This window comes from Bufo gargarizans, chromosome 6, assembly GCF_014858855.1.
Source record: "Bufo gargarizans isolate SCDJY-AF-19 chromosome 6, ASM1485885v1, whole genome shotgun sequence".
NCBI lineage: Eukaryota > Metazoa > Chordata > Amphibia > Anura > Bufonidae > Bufo > Bufo gargarizans.
In genome coordinates, this window is record NC_058085.1 from 7,415,020 (window position 1) to 7,437,785 (window position 22,766).

Sequence of the window (22,766 nt, forward strand, 5' to 3'; positions counted from 1 at the left end):
GTAGTCGTGGCCGAGTGGTTAAGGCGATGGACTAGAAATCCATTGGGGTTTCCCCGCGCAGGTTCGAATCCTGCCGACTACGAGTAGTTTTATTTCTTGTTTTTCCTGCCCAGTATTTCCCGGCGGCCTCTGCGCTGTGTATAATAACCCGAGTATAATCTGTATAACCCCCAGGTTAACCTCTGACGTGCCGGACACACACTCCTGGGTTACTCCGTGTTTTCTGATTGTACCGGTATTATGGCCGCTCCGCCTCACTGTAATAACTTGTACCGGGCGGCATCAGAATGTAGCGTCTTCGGTTATAGTAGAAAGCGGTGCGAGCGCGACACCTGCCGGCAGCAGCTGAGAACTGCAGCCTGGATACTCAGTTCACGGAGAAAGCAGCGACTCTTCCTGCAGGAGGCGCCGGGGAGACGCAGTCTAGATTGCGCCGTACTGCGATTTCCGCAAATAATATGGGGGGGGGGGGGGTGAAATTATACTAGTGTTTTCACAGCATCCCACCACTTTGTAGGTGCAGTCCTGGTAACCACAGACCACACACCCATGGGACGCTTAAGATAGCGCCTCCTCCTGTCCATTGTGATGACTGGTACTGCATCTCAGCCCAAACAAGACACATGAAGTGCACAGCGAAATGTGGGAGGAGTCATCTGATCTTCTCAGGCCACTCCCCCATCATCTGCTCCTCTCAGGCCACTCCCCCCTGCACATCTGCTCTCAGGCCACTCCCCCATCATCTGCTCCCCTCAGGCTACTCCCCCATCTGCTCTTAGGCCTCTCCCCCATCAGCTGCTCCTCTCAGGCCACTCCCCCCATCAGCTGCTCCTCTCAGGCCACACCCCCATCAGCTGCTCCTCTCAGGCCACTCCCCCCATCATCTACTCTCAGGCCACTCCCCCCTGCACATCTTCTCTCAGGCCACTTCCCCATCATCTGCTCACCTCAGGCCACACCCCCATCAGCTGCTCCTCTCAGGCCACTCCCCCCATCATCTGCTCCTCTCAGGCCACTCCCCCCATCAGCTACTCCTCTCAGGCCACTCCCCCCATCATCTACTCCTCTCAGGCCACTCCCCCCTGCACATCTTCTCTCAGGCCACTTCCCCATCATCTGCTCACCTCAGGCCACACCCCCATCAGCTGCTCCTCTCAGGCCACTCCCCCATCATCTGCTCCTCTCAGGCCACTCCCCCCATCAGCTACTCCTCTCAGGCCACTCCCCCCATCGTCTACTCCTCTCAGGCCACTCCCCCCTGCACATCTTCTCTCTCAGGCCACTTCCCCATCATCTGCTCACAGGCCACTCCCCCCATCAGCTGCTCCTCTCAGGCCACTCCCCCCATCATCTACTCCTCTCAGGCCACTCCCCAATAGGCACTCCCCCCATCATCTACTCCTCTCAGGCCACTCCCCCCTGCACATCTTCTCTCAGGCCACTTCCCCATCATCTGCTCACAGGCCACTCCCCCCATCAGCTGCTCCTCTCAGGCCACTCCCCCATCAGCTGCTCCTCTCAGGCCTCTCCCCCCATCAGCTGCTCCTCTCAGGCCTCTCCCCCCATCAGCTGCTCCTCTCAGGCCACTCCCCCATCAGCTGCTCCTCTCAGGCCACTCCCCCCATCAGCCGCTCCTCTCAGGCCACTCCCATCATCTACTCCTCTCAGGCCACTCCCCCCCATCATCTACTCCTCTCAGGCCACTCCCCCCATCATCTACTCCTCTCAGGCCACTCCCCCCATCATCTACTCCTCTCAGGCCACTCCCCCCCATCTACTCCTCTCAGGCCACTCCCCCCTGCACATCTTCTCTCAGGCCACTTCCCCATCATCTGCTCACCTCAAGCCACTCCCCCCCATCAGCTGCTCCTCTCAGGCCACTCCCCCCATCATCTACTCTAAGGCCACTACCCCATCATCTGCTCACCTAAAGCCACTCCCCCCATCATCTACTCTAAGGCCACTACCCCATCATCTGCTCACCTCAGGCCACTCCCCCCATCAGCTGCTCCTCTCAGGCCACTCCCCCCAGGCCACTCCCCCCATCAGCTGCTCCTCTCAGGCCACTCCCCCATCATCTACTCTAAGGCCACTACCCCATCATCTGCTTACCTCAAGCCACTCCCCCCATCATCTACTCTAAGGCCACTACCCCATCATCTGCTCACCTCAGGCCACTCCCCCCATCATCTGCTCCTCTCAGGCCACTCCCCCCTGCACATCTTCTCTCAGGCCACTTCCCCATCATCTGCTCACCTCAAGCCACTCCCCCCATCATCTACTCTAAGGCCACTCCCCCATCAGCTGCTCCTCTCAGGCCACTCCCCCCCATCAGCTGCTCCTCTCAGGCCACTCCCCCCCATCAGCTGCTCCTCTCAGGCCACTCCCCCCCATCAGCTGCTCCTCTCAGGCCACTCCCCCCCCATCAGCTGCTCCTCTCAGGCCACTCCCCCCCATCAGCTGCTCCTCTCAGGCCACTCCCCCCCATCAGCTGCTCCTCTCAGGCCACTCCCCCCATCATCTACTCCTCTCAGGCCACTCCCCCCATCATCTACTCCTCTCAGGCCACTCCCCCCATCATCTACTCCTCTCAGGCCACTCCCCCCTGCACATCTTCTCTCAGGCCACTTCCCCATCATCTGCTCACAGGCCACTCCCCCCATCAGCTGCTCCTCTCAGGCCACTCCCCCATCAGCTGCTCCTCTCAGGCCTCTCCCCCCATCAGCTGCTCCTCTCAGGCCTCTCCCCCCATCAGCTGCTCCTCTCAGGCCACTCCCCCATCAGCTGCTCCTCTCAGGCCACTCCCCCCATCAGCCGCTCCTCTCAGGCCACTCCCATCATCTACTCCTCTCAGGCCACTCCCCCCCATCATCTACTCCTCTCAGGCCACTCCCCCCATCATCTACTCCTCTCAGGCCACTCCCCCCATCTACTCCTCTCAGGCCACTCCCCCCTGCACATCTTCTCTCAGGCCACTTCCCCATCATCTGCTCACCTCAAGCCACTCCCCCCCATCAGCTGCTCCTCTCAGGCCACTCCCCCCATCATCTACTCTAAGGCCACTACCCCATCATCTGCTCACCTAAAGCCACTCCCCCCATCATCTACTCTAAGGCCACTACCCCATCATCTGCTCACCTCAGGCCACTCCCCCCATCAGCTGCTCCTCTCAGGCCACTCCCCCCAGGCCACTCCCCCCATCAGCTGCTCCTCTCAGGCCACTCCCCCATCATCTACTCTAAGGCCACTACCCCATCATCTGCTTACCTCAAGCCACTCCCCCCATCATCTACTCTAAGGCCACTACCCCATCATCTGCTCACCTCAGGCCACTCCCCCCATCATCTGCTCCTCTCAGGCCACTCCCCCCTGCACATCTTCTCTCAGGCCACTTCCCCATCATCTGCTCACCTCAAGCCACTCCCCCCATCATCTACTCTAAGGCCACTCCCCCATCAGCTGCTCCTCTCAGGCCACTCCCCCCCATCAGCTGCTCCTCTCAGGCCACTCCCCCCCATCAGCTGCTCCTCTCAGGCCACTCCCCCCCCCATCAGCTGCTCCTCTCAGGCCACTCCCCCCATCAGCTGCTCCTCTCAGGCCACTCCCCCCCATCAGCTGCTCCTCTCAGGCCACTCCCCCCATCAGCTGCTCCTCTCAGGCCACTCCCCCCCATCAGCTGCTCCTCTCAGGCCACTCCCCCCCATCAGCTGCTCCTCTCAGGCCACTCCCCCCATCAGCTGCTCCTCTCAGGCCAATCCCCCCCCATCAGCTGCTCCTCTCAGGCCACTCCCCCCATCAGCTGCTCCTCTCAGGCCACGCCCCTCTGCACATCTGCTCCCCTCCCCACTGCACATCTGCTCCCCTCTGGCCACTCCCCTCTGCACATCTGTTCCCCTCTGGCCACTCCCCTCTGCACATCTGCTCCCCTCAGGCCACTCCCCCCCCCACATCTGCTCCCCTCAGGCCACTCCCCCCCACACCTCTGCTCCCCTCAGGCCACTCCCCCCCACACCTCTGCTCCCCTCAGGCCACTCCCCCCACACCTCTGCTCCCCTCAGGCCACTCCCCCCCACACCTCTGCTCCCCTCAGGCCACTCCCCCCCACACCTCTGCTCCCCTCAGGCCACTCTCCCCCCCACACCTCTGCTCCCCTCAGGCCACTCTCCCCCCCACACCTCTGCTCCCCTCAGGCCACTCCCCCCACACCTCTGCTCCCCTCAGGCCACTCCCCCCCACACCTCTGCTCCCCTCAGGCCACTCCCCCCCACACCTCTGCTCCCCTCAGGCCACTCTCCCCCCCACACCTCTGCTCCCCTCAGGCCACTCTCCCCCCCACACCTCTGCTCCCCTCAGGCCACACTACCCCACAGCTGGGCATGGATTCAGCACAGATGCCGCTCCCAGGAGGGGGCCGCCGCCTGCCACTCTCCAGCTGTCGTGTTCCCTACTTGGAGCAGCTCCCCAATATTAACCCCATGTCGACTGTTGATGAAGGGGGTCTCCTGCCTGCGGCCAGGTCATCGGTACTAGTGAGTTGAGGGTCCGGGGGGCCCGGGCCAGCGCTGCAGGCTGCTCAGTCACTGACTTCGTGAATAGCAAAAGCTGCACTTCCAGGCACAGCCACTACACAATGGATGGCGCTGTGCTTCTTGTACAATAAGGAGGCCGCAGGGGGCTGGGATTCAAACCCCACTAGTAGGGAGGCTGATGACCTACCCCCAGCAAACCCCTTTAACTATGTGTCAGTCTTCACTGCAGGTCTGTCATTTTACTCATGAAGGGCCTCAGTATGGACAGAGCACAGAAGAGAAGTCACACTGAGGAAGCGGCTGGGGACACGGGGCGACCTCAGGCACCACCCCCATCAGATGGCAGCGTGCCACAACCCCCAGTCCCTTCACCACGCCACAGAGATTTATAACAGTCCGGCCCTTTACACTGCCCTTTGCGTTCAGTGGCTGCACCAGCAGCGTTTATCAAGTGCTGCCAAGTGACAAGGCTCGGGCCTTGGGCCATGACCACCCGGCCTTAAAGGGAGGGTGCACCTCCGGCTATCCCCTTCCATCTCTCCTGGGATATAAACTGCCGTTTGAGTCCACTGCTGTCAATTGGCTGCAGCAGCGTCAAAGCGGAAGCTTACATCCCAGGAGTGCAGTCGAGGAGTTATGAAGCCAGGATGAGGGAACTATGCTTCTCCTCCAAGGTCTACTCCTTCCCACCCCTAAGGTGCACATCCCCTACCCTGCTAGGGATGAACCTCGTCACAATGTGTCAGTGGCTGGACCAATCTGATAGGTAAGCCTTCACGCCAAGAGAAGAAAAATGACCAGACAGGACATTAGGAAATTATTATTTATTTAAACAGTCAAAAGTGTCCATGGCCTAACCCCCCCACAAGGGCCCACCCCTCAGCAGAGGTGGTCACAGCTGCTGTCACTCTGCCCCCTGGGAGAGGCCGCAGCCACCATCAGCACAAGTGTCCTCCTCCCGGCAGGGGCCGCCGCAGCCGCCACCGTCCTCCTCCCGGCAGGGGCCGCCGCAGCCGCCACCGTCCTCCTCCCGGCAGGGGCCGCCGCAGCCGCCACCGTCCTCCTCCCGGCAGGGGCCGCCGCAGCCGCCACCATCCTCCTCCCGGCAGGGGCCGCCGCAGCCGCCACTTCCTTCCATCAGTAGAGCTCAAGGACCTCAATGGAGTAGCGCCCACAGCGCCGCGACGACCGCTTTAACTTCTGTAATTCGGATAAAGTTCCCTCTATCTTGTTTAACTCTGAGAAAAATTTCATCTGGGGAAAAAAATTTAAATATTGGGGGTCAGTCGCTTCACAATGTATTCCTATAAGGTGCAGTGGTCACGTGACAATAGTCCAGGTGACCCCGCCCCATAGAAGTAAGCTGCACAATTTCCAGAGATTTCGGCCCAGGTTTACTGACATGTCTGCTCCGAAATCTGTCTCAAAAGTGCTGCAAACTGGGGCTTCTAGGGTCTCCAACAACCAAATGAGGCTGAGCTGCTTGGGGCGAGGACTTAGCACCATGTTACACCAAAATTATGTCTGAAAGTGAGACAACCAATAGCAGAGCAGCTCGTTACAACGTATCAGCGAAGAAAGGAGCTGGAGGCCAGGATGAGAGATTCGTGAAATTCACAGATACACTGTAACAAACCTTCAGTTGTGTGAAGAGTAATAGAAAACTTATTGTGCTCCAAGAGACGATCGGAAATGAGGCAGCGGATGTTACCGAACCCTAGCTCTGCCGTAAGAGAGGACGACTGTAGGACAGGAGAATACAGTCTATTGCCCCCTGTTATCAGCCATTTCAGGGGGGAGGATGACTGTAGGACAGGAGAATACAGTCTATTGCTCCCTGTTATCAGCCATTTCAGGGGAGAGGATGACTGTAGGACAGGAGAATACAATCTATTGCCCCCTGTTATCAGCCATTTCAGGGGAGAGGATGACTGTAGGACAGGAGAATACAGTCTATTGCCCCCTGTTATCAGCCATTTCAGGGGAGAGGATGACTGTAGGACAGGAGAATACAATCTATTGCCCCCTGTTATCAGCCATTTCAGGGGAGAGGATGACTGTAGGACAGGAGAATACAGTCTATTGCTCCCTGTTATCAGCCATTTCAGGGGAGAGGATGACTGTAGGACAGGAGAATACAATCTATTGCCCCCTGTTATCAGCCATTTCAGGGGAGAGGATGACTGTAGGACAGGAGAATACAGTCTATTGCTCCCTGTTATCAGCCATTTCAGAGGAGAGGATGACTGTAGGACAGGAGAATACAGTCTATTGCCCCCTGTTATCAGACATTTCAGGGGAAGATGACTGTAGGACAAGAGAATACAGTCTATTGCTCCCTGTTATCAGCCATTTCAGGGGAGAGGATGACTGTAGGACAGGAGAATACAGTCTATTGCCCCTGTTATCAGCCATTTCAGGGGAGAGGATGACTGTAGGACAGGAGAATACACTCTATTGCCCCCTGTTATCAGCCATTTCAGGGGAGAGGATGACTGTAGGACAGGAGAATACAGTCTATTGCCCCCTGTTATCAGACATTTCAGGGGAAGATGACTGTAGGACAAGAGAATACAGTCTATTGCCCCCTGTTATCAGCCATTTCAGGGGAGAGGATGACTGTAGGACAGGAGAATACAGTCTATTGCCCCTTGTTATCAGCCATTTCAGGGGAGAGGATGACTGTAGGACAGGAGAATACAGTCTATTGCCCCTTGTTATCAGCCATTTCAGGGGAGAGGATGACTGTAGGACAGGAGAATACAGTCTATTGCCCCCTGTTATCAGCCATTTCAGGGGAGAGGATGACTGTAGGACAGGAGAATACAGTCTATTGCCTCCTGTTATCAGCCATTTCAGGGGAGAGGATGACTGTAGGACAGGAGGATACAGTCTATTGCCCCCTGTTATCAGACATTTCAGGAGAGAGGACGACTGTAGGACAGGAGAATACAGTCTATTGCTCCCTGTTATCAGCCATTTCAGGGGAGAGGACGACTGTAGGACAGGAGAATACAGTCTATTGCTCCCTGTTATCAGCCATTTCAGGGGAGAGGATGACTGCAGGACAGGAGAATACAGTCTATTGCTCCCTGTTATCAGCCATTTCAGGGGAGAGGATGACTGTAGGACAGGAGAATACAGTCTATTGCTCCCTGTTATCAGCCATTTCAGGGGAGAGGATGACTGTAGGACAGGAGAATACAGTCTATTGCTCCCTGTTATCAGCCATTTCAGGGGAGAGGATGACTGTAGGACAGGAGAATAGTCTATTGCCCCCTGTTATCAGCCATTTCAGGGGAGAGGATGACTGTAGGACAGGAGAATACAGTCTATTGCCCCCTGTTATCAGCCATTTCAGGGGAGAGGATGACTGTAGGACAGGAGAATACAGTCTATTGCTTCCTGTTATCAGCCATTTCAGAGGAGAGGATGACTGTAGGACAGGAGAATACAGTCTATTGCCCCCTGTTATCAGCCATTTCAGGGGAGAGGATGACTGTAGGACAGGAGAATACAGTCTATTGCCTCCTGTTATCAGCCATTTCAGGGGAGAGGATGACTGTAGGACAGGAGAATACAGTCTATTGCCCCCTGTTATCAGCCATTTCAGGGGAGAGGATGACTGTAGGACAGGAGAATACAGTCTATTGCTCCCTGTTATCAGACATTTCAGGGGAGAGGATGACTGTAGGACAGGAGAATACAGTCTATTGCCCCCTGTTATCAGCCATTTCAGGGGAGAGGATGACTGTAGGACAGGAGAATACAGTCTATTGCCCCTGTTATCAGCCATTTCAGGGGAGAGGATGACTGTAGGACAGGAGAATACAGTCTATTGCCCCCTGTTATCAGACATTTCAGGGGAGAGGATGACTGTAGGACAGGAGAATACAGTCTATTGCTCCCTGTTATCAGCCATTTCAGGGGAGAGGATGACTGTAGGACAGGAGAATACAATCTATTGCCCCCTGTTATCAGTCATTTCAGGGGAGAGGATGACTGTAGGACAGGAGAATACAGTCTATTGCCCCCTGTTATCAGCCATTTCAGGGGAGAGGATGACTGTAGGACAGGAGAATACAGTCTATTGCTCCCTGTTGTCAGCCAATTCAGGGGCGAGGACGACTGTAGAATCCCCCCCTTCCCCCCCCCAAATATTGAATACCTCGAGACACCCCGCACTGTTATAAGTTCACAGCTGGGGCCTTGGGTTACTTGTAGGGATATTACACTAACCTGAGATCTCACGAACTTCTGCAGGGTGCGGAGCAGAGGTTTAGCTTTGGGCAGCAGAACCAAGACAGTGAAATTGGCATCAAGGATCAGATTCATCCAGTCTACGACCTGAGAAGAGAGTGGGGGAGAGGTCACCAGCCAGTGATACCAGCCTGGAACAGCAAAACCATATGGGCACGGCCATGGATATAATTCTGCACAGTTCCACAAAATAGAATCTCTCCACATGAATCCCATCACGGGGACTACAAAGACCAGTAAGCAACGATCTATCCGTAGGTCCTTTAGTCTGGTGTCTGATAATCCAGCACACACTGCACTGTAATGTGGAATCTCACCAGAAGATGAAGCAGAATGAGGGACCTGCGATTCTGGGGTTACCGTCCTTGGTCCCACAATCCAGAATATCAGGTCCCACTGATAGGTGGATTACAGGATCTTTACTATGGTGATGACTACCTGGGTGATTGACAGACGTTCCTCCCCCGGGAGGCCCAGTGTGACGCTCTCGCTGCATTTCTTGTACAGGTAATGGAGATATCTCAGGAGGAGCTGCAGAGGAACGGAGACTGGTTACTACAGGGCGAGAGCAGCAGAAGACGAGGCCGATGCTCAGGGATACCTACAACCACTTGTTCAGATGTGAGGTCCTTCAGATGAGGCAGGAGGAAGTTCTCGCTGAACAGGGAGGTGAGAACTGAATTTCTGAGCACAGCTATTAAGGAAATCAGCAAAACCGCAGATCACATATCATACATGTAAGGTAGAAACCACTGGAAACCATCACCAAGCTGCTGCTGCCTGGAGACCCTACCTGAAGTTCATACAATCCTTGCTAATGCAAGTACTTTATGGCGTCGTGACATTACAACTAGATCCATCAACAGCAGCATGCTGAAGGTTCTTCAGAAGACAGGATACAGAAGGACAGCGCGCCTTAAGCTGACCGGGGAGCCCTGCGTCTCGGCTCCGGGGATGCTCTTGTCCAGATGCTGGACGTCACAGCTATCCTCCTCCGCTATGGGGGAGCTGAAGCCGTTCTGCACCACAGGCTCCGCCTCCATCGCCTCCTCCGCCGCCGCCGGGCCCTCTTGGATGTAAGAGGCTGCAGATTTGGTGTTGATTATCGCTTTACTGAGGATTTCTTCACTGACACTGAAGGATCAAACACATCGCCCAGCACAAAGTTAATAGCAAGGAATGGTCATTTTTCAGGATCTCCGCTTTCTGATAATGAATAGGAGCATTATTCTTCAAAGGGAAAACTTCCACCACAGACAACACTGGCACCTATCTCGAGAAGAAGAGCCCCACAAACCCCAACCAGACAGAGGCTGGCTTCCAGTCTACGGTTGGCAGGGATTATGGGTACAGCCAAGCTCTGTCGCCTCCATATTCGGTGGATACAAGTGACGAGCCCTTTAAATCTAGATGCTGAAACGGCATGATAACCTAGTTCACTGAGCTGAGGGCTTGTTACAATGCTTCAGTGCAGGTAAGAGCGATCAATCAGGGATCCAAGTCCGGAGGGAGATTTATGCTGCTGCGCTTAAGCTCATGGAATTGTCAAAACGGATCTATTGTAACAAACCCTCAGCTGTGTGAGCAGGACCAGGTCCGGACGAACGGACTGACAGCTAACAATGCAGCACTCACCTGAGGAACGCCTTTAAACAGGAGCAGAGGACACCTTCAGGGATGTCTACGTAGTGCTTCAAGCACAAGTTCAACGCCTGCACGTCCTGCTTCTCCAGGCACAGGGTCATCAGGTCCGGGCACGCGCTGCGATACAAACCATACCATGATGAACACTCAAGAGATTCCCAATTCAAATGCCCCCCTTATCTAGGACATATCCTCAGCGGCCTCAGAAATAAAAAACTCCAGTCACCACCAGAGCTGCATTCATAATTCAGCTACTTCCTAGCTCGCGCTGCAGGACCTCACATTTCCCGTAATGAGCATCCTCTGCAATGGGGCATTTCCAGAGAAGGCGTTGACTTCACGATCCGATTGCCTACACAGCAGAAGGCAGAGGATCTTGAGAAATCTACTAACTTGTGGCTGACATTCCAAAAAGCAGCTCTGGAGGTGACTGGAGTATAACATAAAGGTGCAATGCAGTGACGCAGGGTGCTCTGTACCTGTAAGATAACACGCCGGACTCGACGAGTGTGATGATGGCGCTCTGCGGGTAGAACCTGGGCTGCCTCTGGCAGCGGGTCACCAGTCCCTGGGCTACGCTGCTGATGGCAATCTGGAAATGCGCCAGCTCTGCGGTCACAAACACCCGCTGCACCAGGGAGGGGATCTGGCCTTCAGGAGCTGCCTGAAAAGCAAAGAGGTGATCGACGTGTGCTACATGGGTCATACCACCTGCACGTGGCAAGAAGAGGTCCACACAGAACACGGCTCCTACCTGGATATCTGAAAGGACCGTCAAATATGAACTCGTCTCCGCAACGCTGCTCTGAGGCTTCTGTTTTCTAGGCTGAAAAACACAATAAACCCCACACATTACAAGTGTCACAGCTGCGGGCCCGGCAGGACAACCCGAAGCCGGGGTAGCGGTGCATCGTGGCAGCAGGAATCTATGAACTTACCGTTCTCCTGGTTGCGGCCGGTACGGGCTGTTCGGCTTTTCCAGTCAGCGCTTCCCAATTCACTATGGATACGGCTTCTGGGGCTGAGAGAGAGAGATGCAGATGTTACATCCTGCAGGTGTGAACACAACCAGATCACGACGCCTGAGAGGAGCGGTCCTTGGGAGAAAAGTATTGCTCTTTAGAAGGAAAAACAAAAACTTTTTTTCCTTGATCCAGTCTCCAGTAATTAACCCTTGATGTGTATGGCGCCCCCGCAAGCAGACACTTGGGGCTTAAGTATGCAATCGACAATAGACATTTAACCCCTTAGATGCCATGGTCAAACCACGGAAGTGAAAAACCCCTCGGCTGGAATGGCTTCCCCTAGCGGCCATCGGGAGAGCCATTCAGTCCCTGCAGCAGCCGTGTGTCAGGAATATGGCTTGTGACTGACGAAGATCGGCACTGAGCAATAGGAGTGGTCACCCGTGAGCCGTTTATTGGGGGTCACACATGAAGTTCCCATTTTGAAGGAGATCCAGGGGAGAATGCCTCCGCTTGTCCTCACATCTCCCAATAACTGACTACTACTCCCAGTCTCAGGGCTGGTTCACACGAACGTAAGGGCTCCGTGCCCGTGCTGTGGGCCGCATACAGCAGTTCCGCAATACACGGGTCACCAGCCGTGTGCATTCCGCAACACGGATGTCAACCCATTCACTTAAATGGGTCCGCAAATCCGGAGATGCAGTGCGGAATGGAAGCACGGAACAGAACCCCACGGAAGCACTATGGAGTGCTTCTGCGATGTTCCGTTCTGCAAAAAGATAGAACTTGTTCCATCTTTTTGCGGAATGGATGGATTGCGGACCCCATTCAAGTGAATGCGTCTGTGATCCACATGCGGCTGTCCCACGGGCACGTAGCCCTTGCGTTTGTGTGAACCAGCTCTCAGAGATATCCAGAAACACATCCCCCTCCCCTGTCTGTACTATGACTAGCAGGGGTTCACTACCCCCAACATCTAACTACTACCCCCTGCTGCAAGCAATGCTTTGAAGCATGGCCAGAGCACTGAGACCCCTGTAAAGTGTAGATATCCCAAATCTTAACATTTCCTGAGAGTCACAGAGGTCATCAGCATACCTTAGCTCTAGTAACAGGGAGACGTGAAGACCAGCACTACAACCCCCACTATGTAATACAACAGACACTGACCAGATATATACAAAATCATAGGAAAATGACATCGTCCACTGCGACACCTTGGTCACCTGCAGGATGCGAGGCTGCCACGGCAAAATTGTATATATTGCCCACAAATAAAAACACCCGCTGCCACACAGCTTTGTAGACTGTAAACTATAAAAAGTTGGTCAGAATATGATGATCAAAAGAAAAATACATTTTTTCCTAAAGTGTTGATTTTTTTTTGGGTTGGGTCACTTCAGCATTAATCATGTTAATACAAGGCGTTTCCTAATGGATGCGAGTCTCCATCTATATAAATGTGACTGCGCTGACCCGGAGAATGCGAGGAACAGCGGACGCCCTAAAAACAAAACCCATAAAACTCTGACATTTTTGGGAGTTGCATTTTTTTCCCCCAATTCCACCCCACTTGGATTTATTTTTCCCCGCTTCCCACTACATTGTATGCAACATGAAATGGTGCCATTAGAAAGTACAACTTGTCCCACACAAAAACAAGACCTCGTTCAGCTATGTGAGCGAAAAAAGAAAATAAGTTATGGCGAAGGAAAGGCAGGGAGTGAAAAACCGGAAACAAAAGACAGAAAGTCGCCCTGTCCTCAAAGGGTTAAAGGGGGGGGGGGGGGGTGATAAATATGTGATTGGTGTGGGTCTAACCTGATGCCCCCCGCCGTCATACATGTGCACTGACGCTCCACTCCCCCCTTGCCCGGTGGCGGAGTGCTGACCGCTCCTCTTCGGCAGTCCCATAGACATGAATGGAGGGGCAGCGCGCATATATGACCGCAGCTCCGTTCACTGGACAGTCCTCTGTTCTTAGGGGTCTCAGAGGTCGGACTTGGACCCACCCGATCTGACACTAATCCTGGCGATGGGTTATGGTGGGAAGACCACGACTTTCTAATAAACCATTTTCGAGATCTCTGCTTGGTGTCAGTAAAAGGGAACATCAGACATGTCCTGCGCACAGCTGAAGGGCTTGTGACAATGTATCCATCTAGGCAATTCTCTATAGTGACTAGACTGCCTGCAACTGTGACAAACCCTCAGCTGTGAAGTACTAGGTTTGTACAAGTTTTCTGGATCTTACAAACGTCACTGACAGCTAGCAGATGTCTTGAAAATGAGCTGAGCACTTGAAACACACTGGGGCAGATTTACTACTGAAAACGCGCCATGGCAGCTCAGTATCACATTTGTTTGACACATTTTCGGTCTAACCCGACGAGGGGCGTGGCTTTGGAGGAAATGGGTGTGGCTTTATTGGAAAGCGGCATAGCCTAAATGCGCCTCTGTGGCGGATTATTGAAATAAAACTACACCAACTCATGGGCGGCTTACGCTTGCAGTAGAATTTCTGGTGCAGGATCTCCAATATGGAGCCTGTGACTCATGTCCTGTACACTAGTAGTAAACCTGCCCCACTATACTGCACAAGGCGGCATGATGTCATTAGGACGTGTCAGTAGTGCAGCCTCAGGCTTTGGGCCTGTAGCAGCAGTGATCAGAGAGATTGCAGAGCGGCCTCTGCTCCGGAATTACCTGATTTCTGAGTAGCTCTGCCTTTCCCGAGTGCAGACGCCAGGCAGGACGGCTCGCAGGTGTACCGCAGCACCAGCAGGGAGTTCGCGTGTGGGACGAACAGCTTTCCATTGTGACTCCAAAGCTGAAGCAAAGGGCAGAAGATGACGGACAGATCCTGTGCACACAAGACCCCCCCATTCCCCCCTCGGAATATAGTGACAGAGACTAAATACTGCTACAATATGACCAGTGACTCCAGTACAATCTGTAGTGACCACTGGTCAGGTGCTACCTGTCACCAGTGCCGCCGCCGCTCCTCCCCCGTCGCCACCATCATAACCAGTGGTGGTCCTGCCCATCACCAGTCTCCACTGTCGCCCCCCCACCACCCCTCCATCACCTGTGACCACTGCCAGCCCTCCTCATTACCTGTCTCCAAGTCTTCTGAGAAAACTCCTTGGAATCTTGTAAGGTCTGGAAAGACGTGTTCCATATACAGAGCCGATCTGTGAACAGAGAGAGGGGGAGGATGGGATGTGTGAGCCATTAGTTCCCCCCATGAACCTCCGCCAGCTCTCCCTCTCCAGCAGCACTGGCGGTAGTAACACTTATGCGGCCTGCACATTATGGGGGTCCTCACCTTTCTGCTGGGGGGCGCAGGGTGTGAGCGTCACTATGTAAGATTCATGGAGAATGAGGAGCGCCCCGGTGTCCGCAGCTTCCGGCAGCTGGAGGAGAGGAGACACCAGAAGCTCAAGCTCCTGGTCACAAGGTGCGAGGGAAACCTCTGTATGGTGCACGTGTCCACTGGAGTCTGGAAGATGGCAATGATGAGGTTAATAATGGACATAAAGCCCCCCGCATGTGTCCTGATCCTCCCCCTTACTTACACAGTATTGCTAGAAACACCATTTTATTCTTCACCATTGCTGAAAAGTCCAGTGCGGTAGAGCCGTCTGCGGCCGGCAGCAGCCTCCACCTCTGACTCGCGCTGAACGCCGGACGCCACGTGTACACAAACCAATCCGGACGCTGCAGAGAGCGGCAAAACAGCATCAGGAAATGCTCCCCAGATCTCGGGCACAACCCGAAGACTTGTGACTCACCTTCTCCGTGATGAAAATGAAAACAGGCTGCCCGCCATCCACCAACACCTGCGACCAGCTACAGGGAGAGAGGGAAAAGGGTCACTACAACTCCCAGCATTCCCTGGCAGACTGCTAACTGAAGATTCACTACAACTCTCAGCATTCCAATTGTTGTGTCTCTACAACCCACATTCCCTACCTTCTTGACCTAAATCCAGCTGTGTCACTACAACACCCAACATTCCCCGGCAGCCTACAACTTGTCACCTGTGTTATTACTACAACTCTCAGTATTGCAGAGTTTATGCTCTACATTGCTGCTGACCACTCCCCTCCCCAATAACACATATGGGGGAAGAGACTGTCCATCCAGGTAACCCCGTTACGTTCTGTGCCCCCAAATACCCAGGACGTCACCCACATGATCTTCTCGTCTTCTGTGACAACCGTCTCAATTTCCTGCTGTGGATCCGCAAGCAAAGCGTCCAGATATCGGAGCGCCCCTCCGCGAAATAAGACGAGCGGCTCGGAGTCTGGGAGGCTGTGAACCCGACAGACATCAGCGGAGAGCTGCAGAGAGAGAAACACCATTAATGGGGGAGTGGACTGACCGCTGGGACCTGAGACTAGTGGGGGAGACCGCTCCGTCCCGAGCTGTGCATCTCAGACGTTTCAGGTGCCGATTCTGTAAAAATCCGCATTGTATAAAAGGCAGCAGATTGGCGACATTTTACACGCCGATTCCAATGCAAATCCTGAATACATCTGACAGCTGAGATTTTGTCACAATGCATCAGTCCTCAGAAGACACAGGATACAACTGTAACAAACACCCAGCTACGAGACATATCCAGTAAGGAAGAGTTTTATGTGTGATCCCGTACCCTGAGTGCGCCCATCATATGCCCCCGATATAAGGACGTACCGTGGCTTTAAACGCTTTATCGAAGCCGACGTCCTCGTCCTTCCACACTCTGAGGACCTGAGAACAGAGACGATGATAAGGGTCATGTGATCATCCAAAAACCTGACCCCGGGGTACAGAGCCCACCACTGTAACGGCGACATTTACCTTCTCATCGTGGACGACCACATACTCCCCGGTGCTGTGATTGTAAACCGCAGGGCACGTGATGCGCTGACCTTGTCTGACCGCCCAACTGCCGAGCGGCCTCTGATCCGACACCTGGAGAGAGAAAGAAAGGGGTTACACCTTACAGGATGACCTCCACCAGAGCGCCCCCAGCCCCGTCCCCAGAGCAGCGACAGAGAGGCCCCAAGCCCCGTCCCCAGAGCAGCGACAGAGAGGCCCCCAGCCCCGTCCCCAGAGCAGCGACAGAGAGGCCCCCAGCCCCGTCCCCAGAGCAGCGACAGAGAGGCCCCCAGCCCCGTCCCCAGAGCAGCGACAGAGAGGCCCCCAGCCCCGTCCCCAGAGCAGCGACAGAGAGGCCCCCAGCCCCGTCCCCAGAGCAGCGACAGAGAGGCCCCCAGCCCCGTCCCCAGACCAGCGACAGAGCGCCCCCAGCCCCGTCCCCAGACCAGCGACAGAGAGGCCCCCCCCCCCGTCCCCAGACCAGCGACAGAGCCCCCCGTCCCCCCCCCCGTCCCCAGACCAGCGACAGAGCGCCCCCCCCCCCCCGTCCCCAGACCAGCGACAGAGCGCCCCCAGCCCCGTCCCCAGACCAGCGACAGAGAGACCCCAGCCCCGTCACCAGACCAGCGACAGAGAGACCCCCAACCCCGTCACCAGAGCAGCGACAGAGAGACGACCCCCTCCCATAAACAGACCAGCAAAAGGGACCCCTTAATGAGACACTTAGGGGCCCCACTACCAAACCCTCCAGCAGTTGCCGCACGGCTCGCCGGCTCCTCATTCACACACGTGGGTCCCGGGATTACCTTATATAAAGTCACCGTCCTGCCGCTGTCCGTCACCAGCACCGTGTCCGGCTCCCCGGCCTCCTCCACTCCTTGCAGCCCGTCCTGCTGCTGCTGCTGCCGCCGCCTCCCGTCAGCTTCGGAGAGAAGCCCGCACAACGTGAACTCCTCACACAACGCCGCCATCTTGGCAGGCAGCACGACAGTGACGTCACCACCTGGTGAACTACGTCCGGCCGGGCGGCGGAACAGCGGCCCCTGGTGGCCGGAGAAGGAGCAGTCAGCCACCCCACAGGTGACAGCTTACTGCCCTTCTATACCTCAGCTACTACCTAAGCCAGGGAATAGGCGGACCCAGTGAGAAAGCGACCAGTCAGGATGCCGCTTTTAGTTTCCAGATGGCGTCTGAAAAAATGAGAGCTGTGATCTGATTGGTTTTTATGAGGCCAATGAAAACTCATGAAATATCGAGGACTGGAAATCGGTAGTTTTGGGAATTAGCAGGAATCTGATTGGTTGCTGTGAAACCTAGCAGGAATCTGATTGGTTGCTGTGAAACCTAGCAGGAATCTGATTGGTTGCTGTGGAGCCTAGCAGGAATCTAATTGGTTGCTGTGGAACCTAGCAGGAATCTGATTGGTTGCTGTGGAGCCTAGCAGGAATCTGATTGGTTGCTGTGGAGCCTAGCAGGAATCTGATTGGTTGCTGTGGAGCCTAGCAGGAATCTGATTGGTTGCTGTGGAGCCTAGCAGGAATCTGATTGGTTGCTGTGGAGCCTAGCAGGAATCTGATTGGTTGCTATGGTGCATTAAATTCAATTTGATTTGCTTTGGGCGGCATTAGTTGAAATCTGACTGGATCATTAGTGTCCTCTTCACTTTCTAACTGTGCCTTGCGGCGTATTTTATTGTCTTTTTTTTATGTTTTGCGCCTCACGAGATAGTTGTGAAGTGTCTAGAAAAAGGGGTGTGTTTAAGATAAGTGGGTGTGGCTTAAATGTGCCAAATATGGGCGTAAAGTAAGCTGAGAAGTGGTCCTTCTCAAAAAATTAGCATATTGTGGTAAAGTTCATAATTTTCTGTAATGTACTGATAAACATTAGACTTTCATATATTTTAGATTCATTACACACAACTGAAGTAGTTCAAGCCTTTTATTGTTTTAATATTGATGATTTTGGCCACAGCTCATGAAAACCCAAATTTCCTATCTAAAAAAATTTGCATATTTCGTCCGACCAATAAAAGAAAAGTGTTTTTAACCACCTCTGGACCGCCTAACGCAGATGTGCGGTCCGGAGGCGGCAGCGCTGCGCAGAGTCACGCATATACGCGTCATCTCGCGAGACGCGAGATGAAGCACTTTGCCGGCCCGCGCATGCGCAGTTCGGGCCGGCATTTCGTCAAGGGGGGTCACGTCATCAGCTTGCCAGCCAATGATCGCGGCTGGCAGGTTGCTGATTTTTAAAAAATCCAATGAGAAGCCACATAGCAGATCATATTAGTAAATATGATCTGTTATATGGCTGCCTGCTCCTCTGCTGGTTCTTTTGGTCGGTTGGATCCAGCAGAGGAGCAGGCTTCACAGTGAGTACACCAAACAGCACACTTTAGCCCCAGATCACCCCCCTGAACCCCAATTAACCCTTTGATCACCCCTGTCAATCACTAGTGAAAGGAAAAAAGTGATCAGTGCAAACTGTCACTTTTTTTCCACTGTTATTGACCGTTAGGTTTTAGGTATAGTTTAGGTCCCTTGGTTAGGTAGTTTAGGGATCAGTTAGCGCCCAGCCCACCGCACCGCAGTCCGTTATTCGCTGATTAGCATATCGCTAATCAACATTTGTACTTTTATAGTATCTGGAAGTGATCAAAACTGATCACAGTCAGATCTATAATTGTATTAGTGTCACCTTAGCTCGCCCTCCACCCAAAACGCAGTGTTTGCCCGATCAGGCCTGATCGGTCGCCCACACGTGCGTTCGCCCACACCCGCCCCACCGCAGTGACAAAAATATATATTTTTTTGATCACTGCACATTCACTTTACACGCACTGCGGCGATAAAAAAATCAGTTTTGATATTTTTTATCAACCGCAACGGCCTCCGGTACTTCGCTAGCCTCCCCTTTGTAAGACAGGCTTGCTTTTTTTTTCTTGGGTAGTCTCAGGGAATACCCCTAAATTTAGTTGCCCACATGTCTAACAGGGGGTATTCCTCTGAAGAGGCCTACAGGCTTCTGACCCAGTCGGATGAGGAGTGGGAACCCTCATCTGATGAATCCAGCGGGTCAGAATATGAACCTGTAGAAAGCAGTGGCTCTCTGACCCAAAGTTCGGGCGAGGAGGCTGAGGTCCCTGATAGAACCAGGCGTACCCGGCCCTGTGTCCCTAGACCGCAGGTTGCGCAGGATCCGCTTCAAGGGCAGCAGAGTGGGGCTGGTGCTGTCGGATTACGTGGTGAGGCATACACCAGCAGCGCAGCCCTCCCTGGACCTAGTACCAGCACTGCCGTACAACATGGTGAAGTGGCGAGCACCAGAAGGGCAGTTGAAGCTGGTACGGTGGCACGTGCAGTAGTTACCCCGTCGCAGCCACCGCACAGACAGGCCCGTAGACCCCCTAGAATCCCTGAGGTGCTGGCAAACCCTGATTGGCAGTCCCCAACTTCCGCCGCACCTGTAGTTTTCCCTTTCACCGCCCAGTCTGGAGTTCGGGTTGAGACAGCTCAGATCGGTTCGGCCCTGGGATTTTTTGAGCTGTTCTTGACTGCGGAGCTCTTAGACATAGTTGTGGCCGAAACAAACAGGTATTCCACTCAATTTATAACCGCCAACCCGGGAAGCTTTTATGCCCAGCCTTTCCGGTGGAAACCAGTCCAAGTTTCCGAAATTAAAACTTTTCTGGGCCTCCTCCTCAACATGGGCCTAATCAAAAAGCATGAATTGCGGTCATATTGGTCCACGAACCCAATTAATCACATGCCCATGTTCTCTGCTGCCATGTCCAGGGCACGTTTTGAGGCCATCCTGCGGTTCCTGCACTTTAGTGACAACACCGCCTCCCGTCCCAGGGGCCACCCAGCTTTTGACCGGCTCCACAAAATTCGGCCCCTCATAGACCATTTCAACCTGAAATTTGCAGATTTGTATACCCCAGAGCAAAACATCTGCGTAGACGAGTCCCTTATACATTTTACCGGGCGCCTTGGCTTCAAACAATACATCCCAAGCAAGCGTGCCCGGTATGGGGTCAAATTGTATAAGCTCTGTGAAAGGGCCACAGGCTATACCCACAAATTTCGGATCTATGAGGGAAAAGATCAGACCCTGGAGCCGGTCGGTTGCCCTGACTACCTGGGGAGCAGTGGGAAGACAGTTTGGGACTTGGTGTCACCCTTATTCGGCAAGGGGTACCATCTTTATGTGGACAATTTCTACACAAGTGTGGCCCTCTTCAGGCATTTGTTTCTAGAACAGATTGGCTGCTGTGGCACCGCGCGAACTAGTCGCCGGAGCTTCCCCCAACGGCTCGTTACCACCCGTCTTGCAAGGGGGCAGAGGGCCGCACTGTTTAACCAAGAACTGCTCGCGGTGAAATGGAGAGACAAGCGTGACGTTTACATGCTCTCCTCCATTCACGCAGACACGACAATCCAAATTGAGCGAGCAAACCGTGTCATTAAAAAGCCCCTCTCAGTCCACGACTATAACCTTCACATGGGAGGGGTGGACTTCAATGACCAGATGTTGGCTCCTTATTTAGTTTCCCGACGCACCAGACGCTGGTATAAGAAGGTGTCTGTATATTTAATTCAATTGGCTCTGTATAATAGTTTTGTTCTCTACAGTAAGGCTGGGAGAACACGATCCTTCCTCAAATTTCAGGAAGAGATCATCGAGAACCTCCTGCATCCAGGAGGTTCCGTGGCCCCATCCACCAGTGTAGTTAGCCGTCTACACGAGCGTCATTTCCCCAGTGTCGTTGCCGGTACCTCAACCCAACAGTCACCCCGAAAAAGATGTCGTGTCTGTAGCAGGAGTGGAATAAGGCGTGACACCCGCTATTTCTGTCCTGACTGTCCTGACCACCCTGCCCTATGCTTTGGAGAGTGTTTCCGGAAGTACCACTCACAGGTACACCTAGCATAGGGATTGCATCTCACAGGACAGGCACACAGGGCTATTAGGGCCCATTCACACAGAGCTGCTGCAAACGTCTCCTTTCACATGGGACAAAGTGCATAACGCACTTCGCCACATCTTTGGGCGATTTGCGCTTTGCACATTGACCCATGGGGAAGGAGAGGTTTGTTCTATAAAGGTAAAAAAAAAAAAAAAAACACCAGTAAGCAAAAAGGTTAATGTTTAGTTCAAAAAGTAAAAGTTTACATGTTCTGTTCTAAAGTTAATAAAAATTATTGCGTTGCGGCCTGTTTTTTTTTTTTGTTTTTTTTTTTTTTTTAACCTTCCAGGTGACCAACCGATCGACTAGCTGCAGCACTGATGTGCATTCTGACAGAAGCATTGCGCTGCTGTCAGATTACACGCAAGTCGGTGTATGCGGCGCTGCAAGACGAGATTTCTCCTCTGCAGTAACAGATACGTTTGCCGAGGCATACGAGCTGAGGAGGAGGCGGCGTTCCTTATGCTTTGGCAAGCACTTTGTATATATAAAAAATCCCGGCAATGATTTATTTATCCACATCGATTGATGTGAATGGAGAAATCGGGTTTGCCAGGGCATACGAGCTAAGTGGGTATGGATGTAGGGCGGAGCTCCTATGTCCTGGCAGACGCCTTTCCCCTCCTTTTTTTTTTTTTTTGGGCAGAGATTTTTTCATCCACATTGATCGATGCGAATGAAGAAATCTGTGCCGTTCATTTTTTTCTTTCAGCCCAGAGGCTGAACGGGAAAAAAAATCTCATTACCTGTATGCTCAATATAAGGAGAATAGCAGAAACTCCTAATGCTGGCCATACATGTAATGATTGCGGAGACCCTCAAATGCCAGGGCAGTACAAACACCCCACAACTGACCCCATTTTGGAAAGAAGACACCCCAAGGTATCCGCTGAGGGGCATATTGAGTCCATGAAAGATTTAAATTTTTGTCCTAAGTTAGCGGAAAGTGAGACTTTGTGAGAAAGAAAAAAAGAAAAAAATTTCTAGGAACTCGCCATGCCCCTCATTGAATACCTTGGGGTGTCTTCTTTCCAAAATGGGGTCACATGTGGGGTATTTATACTGCCCTGGCTTTTTAGGGGCCCTAAAGCGTGCGAAGAAGTCTGGGATCCAAATGTCTAAAAATGCCCTCCAAAAAGGAATTTGGGCCCCTTTGCGCATCTAGGCTGCAAAAAAGTGTCACACATCTGGTATCGCCGTACTCAGGAGAAGTTGGGGAATGTGTTTTGGGGTGTCATTTTACATATACCCATGCTGGGTGATAAAAATATCTTGGTCAAATGCCAACTTTGTATAAAAAAATTGGAAAAGTTGTCTTTTGCCAAGATATTTCTCTCACCCAGCATGGGTATATGTAAAATGACACCCCAAAATACATTCCCCAACTTCTCCTGAGTACGGCGATACCAGATGTGTCACACTTTTTTGCAGCCAAGGTGGGCAAAGGGGCACATATTCCAAAGTGCACCTTTCGGATTTCGCAGGCCATTTTTTACAGATTTTGATTGCAAAGTACTTCTCACACAT

General features: G+C 53.2%; 1 protein-coding gene and 1 non-coding gene across 4 annotated transcripts; one reads left to right on the forward strand and one right to left on the reverse strand.

The window, feature by feature from the left end:
* TRNAS-AGA lies at positions 1 to 82 on the forward strand. The gene has a single exon. It is a non-coding gene; the product is annotated as a tRNA-Ser (tRNA).
* A 5,256-nt stretch (positions 83 to 5,338) lies between these two features.
* On the reverse strand, positions 5,339 to 17,268 carry NOL11 (nucleolar protein 11). 3 transcript variants are annotated; one of them, XR_006390376.1, is made up of 19 exons: positions 17,077 to 17,268; positions 16,250 to 16,363; positions 16,103 to 16,159; positions 15,599 to 15,747; positions 15,196 to 15,253; positions 14,980 to 15,121; positions 14,730 to 14,903; positions 14,519 to 14,595; positions 14,108 to 14,231; positions 11,372 to 11,454; positions 11,188 to 11,259; positions 10,913 to 11,097; positions 10,425 to 10,550; positions 9,690 to 9,923; positions 9,395 to 9,473; positions 9,228 to 9,320; positions 8,769 to 8,876; positions 5,593 to 5,783; positions 5,339 to 5,556 (listed from the first exon to the last, which is right to left on the reverse strand). XR_006390376.1 is itself a non-coding variant. In XM_044297303.1 (19 exons), exons 1-18 carry the CDS (start codon positions 17,239 to 17,241, stop codon positions 5,667 to 5,669), a joined length of 2,157 nt encoding a protein of 718 aa, XP_044153238.1. In that variant the 5' UTR covers positions 17,242 to 17,268; the 3' UTR covers positions 5,339 to 5,621; positions 5,658 to 5,666. The 3 variants fall into 3 exon arrangements, 2 of the variants coding, with proteins under 2 accessions (XP_044153238.1, XP_044153237.1); XM_044297303.1 differs by having other exon boundaries at positions 5,339 to 5,621; positions 5,658 to 5,783; XM_044297302.1 differs by having other exon boundaries at positions 5,339 to 5,783.
* Between the last annotated feature and the right edge of the window lie 5,498 nt (positions 17,269 to 22,766).